The 9532-nt window shown below is 35.0% G+C and overlaps 1 protein-coding gene across 1 annotated transcript; it reads left to right on the top strand.

Annotated features, from left to right (window-relative positions):
- The first annotated feature begins 233 nt into the window (after positions 1–233).
- On the top strand, positions 234–7117 carry LOC147475020 (protein transport protein sft2-like). Its single transcript, XM_086583596.1, has 5 exons — positions 234–376; positions 451–650; positions 5969–6236; positions 6359–6463; positions 6730–7117. Exons 1-5 carry the CDS (start codon positions 359–361, stop codon positions 6838–6840), a joined length of 702 nt encoding a protein of 233 aa, XP_086439722.1. The 5' UTR covers positions 234–358; the 3' UTR covers positions 6841–7117.
- Positions 7118–9532: the final 2415 nt, after the last annotated feature.

Here is a 9532-nt window from a genome sequence, read left to right as displayed (position 1 = left end):
TCAACACATTTTGACCGTTATCTCTGTGGTCAACGCATTAAGTTATCTACCTTGACCACAAGATGACGGTCAATGACAGCTGACTATGATGTTGAGTTAGTATGGGGATTCTATTTTCAAATGGGGGCAGGTAAAAGAATACCCTATTGAAAATATAAACAGATTGACCACGGTCACAGGAGAGAAAAAAGTAGGAGTAAAGTCTAATTTTCAAACAGAGTAGGACTAAAACCTAATTACTAGAGTATTAGAAGGACCTAGATTACCATGCTATTATTTTCTTGGCTTTAAAAAAATAAAAAAGGTTCACCAATGCAGAGTTGGCTTATCACTGACGAGATTAAAACTTATATACTCAATGGCATCAAATAAAAAGGTGAAACCCGAAACAACAATCAGATTCGTAGCTAGACAGAGAAAGTCGTACTCATTTTTTCTCTGGTTATGCAGAAAACAGCACAATCCTGGTTCATGGGGGGACCCAGTACTAACAATGATCAGAAGGCTTCCTCTCTATTAGCCGACTGGAATTCTTACGCCGCTGCTTCTAAAGCTTCTGAGGACTCATCTGGTTCTTCATCTAATCTTGGCTTCGATCTCGAAGCCGCTGTCCGTACGGCTAATGATACCGTCTCTGGTACTTTCGGCGTGTATGATCTCTTTCGTCCCTTTCTCTCTCTTTCTTTTTATCTATAAGTTTTATTTATATTTGTGTCAATGTGTGAACATTTGTGCATTAGATTCAACTGTAAATTCACTATCATCAACCAGTGACACCTGCATTTAGAATTGTTAATGGGTTCTTCCATAATAAATTAGACTTATGTTATGGAATTTCGATTCTATTGAAAACATAATTACTTGTTGCATGAGTTGTGAAGAATTAGATGTCATGACTAAGAGTCCTAATTTGATCTCTTCCTATATATATAAGGGTAGGTTCCGTTTACAACACTTTTTATACAATACCCCCCACCGAACCTTTCAAGGGCTAATTTTTTGTGGATAAGATGTTCTCACCATGGATATAGACTCCACAAAAAATCGGGTTTTATGAACATTTCTAAGTTTGCCAAAAAGGGGTTACAAAATCGTTACTTCTGGACCATTGATAAAAATTCATTGGTTGATAGCAATTTTTCTCATGGTTAGGAGTTTTCAAATGTGGTTGAATTTTTGTGGAGATGATCTCCTTGGGGTGAAGATCAATACCTACAAAGAATCAATGCTTAATTCATATTTTTAAGGAGTATTGTATGAAATGTTGTATAAAAAGTGTTGTAAATGGAATCTACCCCATATATATATGTATGGGAGGGATCCATATACAACACTTTTTGTACAATAGTTTATACAACACCATTTTCTAAGTTGAACTAAGAGCTAATAGTTTGTGGGTTTGTGGGTATGGTATTATCATCATAAAGAATATCCACAAAATTTGAGTTCATTTTGAAATCTCTACCCCTTTCAAAAATTAATTTGAAAATGTGATTTTTTTTAACGACCAGGATTTAAAATTTTGTAACCTTCTTTTGGCATCTTTAGAAATTTCCAAATGAGTCCATTTTTTGTAGGGTTGTCATCCATGATGGAAAGATGACATCCACAAAAAATCTAGTCGTAAGTAAATTTGTAGAGTGAGATTTAGCCCATTGTATAAACTGTTGTATATGGATTCCTCCCATATATATATATATGGATAAAGCCACATTCATTAGAGCTCCATTGTGCACACATCCAAGGAAAATGTGGACTTCAAAGTTGAATTAAGGGCCGATATTTTGTAGATCTTCCCAATATGGATAACATGCCCAAAAAATTTCAACTCATTCAAAGAAGTCTAACCTTATCAAATATTGTTATGAAATCAAAAAATTTATGACCGTTTGGTAAAAATTCAAATCTCAACACTAGTTTTTGCAAGGTTAGACATATCCAAATAGGATGATTTTTTGTGAGGATGATTTATAGTGTGAGCAGATCTTATCTACAAAAAATTAGGCGTTAACTCATATTTTACGTTGAAAATGTGGGTGCAATGTGTCTCTCATGGATGTGTCTCTATTCATATATGGGAAGGGATCCATTTACCATGGTTTATACCATGCCCCTTTACAAGATGAGTTAAAAACTAATATTTTGTGGATATGATCCACTAACAATGGATAGCTACTCCACATAGTTAAAAATTTAGTTCATTTGGAAACTTTAACGTAGTTAAAAATTGTTGACGACTTTGAGTTTTTTTAATGGCCTAGATTCTTTGATTTTGCATTCATCTTTTAGCATTGTTAAGTACCTTCAAATTTGCTGAAATTTTGTGGAGGTGATCTTCATGGTTTGTTGGACATATCCACAAAAGATTAGGTTATAGTTCGTCTTGTGGGTGAAGTTGTGGGGCATGGTATAAACCATGCTTTGAAAACCACGGTATATTGATCCCTCCCCATATATATATATAGTGGTATGGTGGCAAGAATTCTCTTAAACAGAAGTCCGTCGAACGGATATCTCAAAATATCTATCTTTTCAATTATTTTATTCATTAAAATAATTAAGTTGGGTCCTACCAAAAATAGATACGAAAAAGTCCTCACGTGTTCATTCTCTCCTTACATCATACTTATTAAATTGTAAACCAAATAAAAAAAAACTTGGGTCCACAACAGGGTCAAATGGTCAATCACTAAAATACATCTTTGAAGTTCCTCTAACTCTTCTGTTGCTTGCTAAATCTCCATTACTATCATATTTTTTTAACTTATATAAACTTTGCCTTCTCTATCGTCCTTTAAGTTCCTCCATTACTTTCATTTCGTTGGTGAACAACAACCCCAACGAAAATTTATTTAATAAGAATTGAAACAAGAGGAAGGTATAATCTTCAACTTCATTTTTGCTAGTTATCATCTTTTTCTAATGATGTATTTTTGTTCGAATTATGCTATATTTTTTGCACTAATTTGGTATGAGTTTTGCTTCATCTTAATTTGTTTTCTCATTTTTTTGGATGTTTGGGTCAAGAATTGTTTATTGTTGGTATATTATCCATTTTTGTTGTTACCCAATCATATAAAATATATGCTAGAACAGTTCTTATTTGGAGATGCTCAATTTTAAACAACTTTACTGCCACCCACTTGAATTCAAATTCAAACAATAGTTGAAAAGTAACCAATACCAATGAGTTTGTTAAAATTTATGAATAATAAACTTTAATTAACCACCTTAAATTTCATTTTCAACCTTTCCAAGATATTAACAACTAATAAAAAGGGTTATCGAAAGTATTTGTGTCTTTGAAGTGATGAAGATATTGGATTTTGATTGGTATTGTTAAATATCAATAGTCTATTTTTGCTCTTCTGGCGTGTTTTGTCTATTGCAAAACAATTGTTAATAGAAATTATATTCTTATAAGTACAAAGAGAAACAAAAAAGAAAGATGTAGTTTAGTGTTAGCCTTGTTGTGGGCTCATGTTTTTATTATTTTGTTTATAATTTAATAAGTGTGATATAAGGATAGAGTAAACACGTGAGTACTTTTTAGTATATTTTTGGTGGGACCCAACATAACTATTTTAATGGAGAAAACACGTGAGTCCTACTTTTGGAGATATCTGTTCGACTTCATGTATATAGTGGGCGATTTCTCCAAAATACCATTAGTTTTGGTATCAAGTATGAGCTTAAAAGTTAGGGTTTCATAAATTATTCATCAAAATAGTTTTGGTGTTTGGTTTTGTAAAGTTGATATAAAATTTAACATGCGCGTTGTCGAAATTAAATTGAAAAGCTTTTTTAAGTATCAACAAGTTGAATTTTGCTTCGAAGGGATTATTCTGGTTAAACTTATTAGTACATAATGGCTATTTACCAGTGCCCCATTGTTATCCAATTAAATTAATTAAACAATATAAAACATTTTTTTGTACCATTTGAGTTCAATTTAATTTATACTATGGATTCACTGTGCCTAATATTCTTGGTGGATCTTATATTGGACATTTGTAATGATGCACTTGTGTGCATATAGATATGAACGTGACATCGAAGAATCACGAACTGGTTGCTTATGAGCCACTACAATTGTTGTGTGCGAGGTGCGACAATCAAACTTGAAACCCACAAATTTGAGAAGGGAGATGACAAGTTATGTCTGTAATAATCGTGCAAATAATCAATAATAAGAACACAGAGAAAACTTTTTTCACACAAACACAAAGTTTATTAATCAACAACCAAGTATGGTCAAAGGCCTACAACTCAATATATAGACTAAAGGAACTATGAATTTAGAAGCTAGCCTTCTAATTCAATTATAGAATTAAAACAACTAATTTTCGGAATTAAAAATAAACCTAAAAATAACCTATGCTAAAAACACCAAAATAGCCATCAAACATACTTCTAAAACCCCTTAATAATATGTGAACCAATATGGAACTAAACCAAGGGTTTAAAACCCTAGAATGCATCATGTAATCATAACACTTTCAATTAGCACCCAAGCCTCAGTATATATCCCATGCAAGTGTCATTGGTTGATGACTCGGTGTAACTCATATTTAATATGTGATTTGTGACAATCCAAAGGGCAATCTAGTAAAGTGAGTTATTACTCTATCATTGGCAGTGAATTTGCAGTGTAATCTCATTGGTGATCCTATAGTTTAAGTTCGAAGACCACACCAATATGTGGAACCAAAGTCAGCACCCTGATGATTGGGCTGCCATCATATTCCAGTCAGAAGAATGAAGTGAGCAACTTCATCCGTAACCAAGAAGTAATATTTCTAGCTTGACAATTTATCATAATCTCCCACATGCAACATTTGCTTGTGTGATCATTCTATCAATGTCAGCTATGGGTTCTTATCTTTTAAAATTATACTGAAATACCCATAAATAGTCCATTAATAAAACAACATGTCATATACACCAGCAGTTAAATAAACATAACATATTTGGATTTGTCAGGGCCAATAATCCCAACACTAACCTCATATTACATTAAATTTTAATTCACAAAATTTTGACAACCTAAAAAGTCGAAACTTTGGTAAGAATTTTTTCCACAGTTTCAAAAGTTTTGCAAAACTAATATAATTGTTGAAATCAAAATCTCACCATCTGTGTCAATATAGCAGTTCCTATTTATTGCCGTAGCCTAAAAACTACCATTTCACCCCCTTTGGGATTCATAACCTATCTCATGAGATTTCATCATCTCTATAAAACTCTCCATTTTCAACATATCACTTTCTTTGTACGTATGTCCACTGGAAATCATCTCTCTGCATATATCATCCCCTTAAATATACATTGCTTCTCCTGCTAATCAACTTGTGGCTGTTGCTATTGCATCGAAGAAAGCTTTAACTATTTTCTTTCCCTGGTAAGAGTTTTCTCCATGATCTTCTATTTATAATTATAATTATGTATAATAGGAAGCGAGAATATAGTTATTGAATATATATTTATATTTATCTATTTCATTTTTTATATATAATACATTGATTGAAATTTCCAGGATAATTAGTATGACTAATTTTAATTGATAACGACTTCCCTAACTAAAGACACTCTGTGAGGATGGCATGCTCTCATATTCTTTTCAAAACTTCGAAACAGGATGGCATACCTGTCTAGAAAGCTCCAACTGACGTAGTATAATCAACACATACCTAATCCTTGGAAATCCTAACTGGTAGTGGAAAAAGTTCTCAACAGTTACCTCCCCATCTTGGTGTTGTGTGAAGACTACTGATATAGTTTTAAGCGATATTCTCTTTTGCAAATATATGGTTGATAGTCTAATTTCTCTTGTTTACTCTATTGATTTAAAAGGAAGTACCGTTTTGAATGATAAATGAATTGCAGGTGTTTTGTTCTCTGACCAGTTAACTTCCGCCTCATTTTCCTCTTGCTATGGTCTAACCTTTCTTTGTCTGATATTTTGTAGGGTTTCAAAGGGAGTGAGGGATTTGCCTGGAAGCTTGCAGTCTGCTACTAGCAATGTCCCTTCTGGAAAATCTCTCATGTATTTTGGGATTCTCCTGGTCTGTGGAATTTTCTTCGTTTTCATTGCATTCACTATGTTCCTTCCAGTCATGGTGCTGATGCCTCAGAAGTTTGCACTTTGCTTTACCTTTGGTTGTGCATTTATCATAGGATCATTCTTTGCTCTCAAAGGTCCAAAGAATCAGCTTTCTCACATGATATCAAAGGAGGTATTTCATCTCTCTCTCTGGTAACCAATGTCAGCTACCTCGTTTTTGTGGGTTTCTTTATCTATTCATCAGAGCAACACTGACACATTTATGGTTGCGCCCAATTCTTCTCAATTTTGTAGAGACTTCCTTTCACTCTGGGATTCTTTGGCAGCATGGTTGGTACCATATATGTCTCTATGGTGCTCCATAGTTATCTTCTCTCTGTGCTCTTCTCTGTATTACAGGTATTACACTTGCTTTCCTGCTCCTGCCTCATACAAAATCTTTTTTCACTATTTTTTATGAGTACAAGCTTTTCCTGCTTCTCATTCTTTTAATGACAAACCACTTTTGTATTCTCATTTTTTTTTTGTCTTCTGGTAATCTCAGTTTTATTTATCTTCCCGGTGCCACATTGTTTACCTTGTTTTGGAATGAAATAGAAATTGCATACTTATTTAGTTATTTTCAGCCTTTATCGTGTATAACTGATAGAATCGCCCTTGCATAGGTCCTTGCACTTTCATATTATGCAATATCCTATTTCCCTGGAGGATCTTCTGGACTGAAGTTCCTTTCGTCGACTCTTACCTCCTCAATACTAAGATGCTTCGGCCGGTGACATTGATGTCTTGACAACTTCGCATCTTGCATCATTTTGACCATTTTCTAGTATTCTATGAGGTTTGTATTACTCTGAGTTACTCGTCACTTAACAGGCAGTTCATATGTTAGTAATATCTTTGTGGGTTTTCCTAGTGTTTAAAGTCCCTCTGGCTTGAAAGATGATAGTGTTTAGGGACTACTAGGAAACGTAGTTGAAATTTGGACACGATGTACTCGAGCCATGTGTTATTCAAGTAGCAGTGTTCAGTAATGCAGAATGGGTGATGTTCACATTTGTTGTGTAATTTTTTTTTTTTTTTTTTTTTTTTTTTTTTTTTTTTTGCGCTAATATAATAACTGCCCTTCATTCATTCAATGGTAATAAAAGCAATAAAAGTATTTTTTTTCTTGATACAAGTAATGATAAATGATACTTGTATTTTATGACTGCCAAGTGCTAACTTAAGTCACTATAATTTGTTCATTTTTCCGTGTCTTCTTTAAAAGCTAGACATTTGGCTATGCTTGGTATCAATACCAATCCAAGCAAATTCATAAACTTTTGTTGCGTAAAATGATTTTACAGAACAAAATATTCCTTTTAAGTCCACCAGTGCTTGGTTGCTAAGAGAGTTCGGCTAAAGAGGTGGAGAGGATCGGTATGGTAGTTTCAATTTTCTAGAAACTTCTGCTATGATTTCTAGAATGACAAAAGTTAATCCCGTTTTTCATCCCTTTAGAGCAACCAAGCATCCAGAATTTGGAATTAAGTGGAAATCCTTCCAAGACAAAAGTTTGTCCCGATTTTCTGAGCAAACCAGGGGCCAAGTGCACAAGAGTGTAAAAATAAAAAGGCAGTGCACAAAAGGAACTGAACATACCGTACAGAACGAAATAGGGACCTGCCATCTTGGCCTATTTAGCTGAATTGTGGGCCTCTTCACATTACATAAAATAGTTCTAAACAGTGGGGGTTTTTGTTTGTTCGATATTGTCTCCTCTTGGTCTCCAAGAAATCCAGATATTCCTTCTGCTCATGCTAAAAAAAGAGATATTCCTTCTGCTCTGAGCTCTCCCAATATTTCTACGCTTACGCTGGAAATCATTCTCAAGTGTAAGTACCATAATGCAGGCCCTTTATCACAAAATGTTAACTTACACCACCATCCTGGAAGTGCAGTAGGCCATTTATATCTAATAATAAAGGTCTTTTGCTCATTTGTGTCTATGTGAGTGCACGTTGGTCATAGTTGGACGTGCCTAACAAAGCAGGTGGGAAATATTGGAGTGAACCAAATGAACTTTGCTTCAATGAAAATCCGTTCTATCTGCAAGAAAGATTATTCTTGCAAAGGTAAAGGACATAATTACTGAAGACCGATGAGGTTTACTCTTATGTGATATATATTTGTTCTCTTTGATGTGGGTTGGGGTACGGTTCGCCTCCTACCCTAGGGAGGAGGGTTGAGCATTTCACTTTCATCGTCTCCTAGTGTAGTGATCTCAAGTATATTTGAGGCAGCACCATCTATCTCATGTACTACTCTAGCGTGTATTTTCATTGAGATTTTCATTTAAGGAAGCGCAAGTCCTGTGGTGAGAGCGGTGAACTTTACACTCTAAATCCTTAAAATCCTATTCTCCTGTGAAGGCGGCCGGGATTAAAACCTATGACCATGGGCTTAGCCCTCCCCCAAGTCTTGAACAAATGGGCAGTAAGCCGCTGGACACCTTATAAGTGTCGGTATTGCGCGGACCATAAGCGGTGGTGTATCTTCTCCTCTGATACTAGGATCAACTAATTTAAGCGCCTAGAAAAAGGACAGATTCTATAATTAGCAAGAAAAACGCAATGGATAGTGATCCATGATGAGCAGGTGGCCATGTATGTACTCATGTTGCATGTGCTCCAGTGAGTGAGTAAGTGTAAGTGTGGTCGAACAGGACACTAGGAATGTTAAATTAATTGCTGGAAAGTTCCTCTCAGAACAGCACATGATTTGGGATGTGGGGTGAGTGGCACCACGTGAGCTCTGGTACAAAGATAGCGATGCCTACTACTTTAGGGAGGGCTATTAGCCAAATCTCATATTTATTCTTACATCGCGTTGAGTAGGCTCTAATAATAGGATATATAATCATACCAGAAGCCCAATCATTGCACCATCTAATATAATACCGTCACACCCTTACCTTGCTTTCTTCTTCAAGTCCCAAGACATCCCTGTTTCAACTGTAACTCGGCAGCTACCACCAATAAAGATTCATTAAAAATTCTATCAGATTCCAGGTTGAAACTCCTTTACTGGGCCCCTTTGATTTGCATCCGCGTATATTTCAATGCTAAGCGAGTATATCCCATTAGGGAGTGTCCCTTACCACACTTGGAGTTAGGAAGTCGCCCAAAAGAGTCCCTTGTATTTCAATGCAAAGCGACAGTATCTTAGGGAGTCGCTTTATTACCGAACAAGAAAAAATATTAGGGAGTCCCTTACAAGACTTCGTTAGGGAGTCGACCTTAAAAGAGTCCCTTAAAAGAATTGGAGCAGAATCTTGCAGATTCATAGCCTTATTATTAGAGATGAGTAACTCCGTTGGTAAATTAAGTTGACACCTTTTTACTTTAATTTCTTTGTAATAAGAAGAGGGCAAAAGTTTGCGCAAATATTATGGAGAAAATAAAATAAGAGAAATTGCACAAATAACAA

This window comes from Coptis chinensis, chromosome 9, assembly GCF_015680905.1.
Source record: "Coptis chinensis isolate HL-2020 chromosome 9, ASM1568090v1, whole genome shotgun sequence".
NCBI classification, from domain to species: Eukaryota; Viridiplantae; Streptophyta; class Magnoliopsida; order Ranunculales; family Ranunculaceae; genus Coptis; species Coptis chinensis.
The sequence above is the reverse complement of the archived record's forward strand: the minus strand, read 5'-3'. Positions and strand labels throughout refer to the sequence as shown.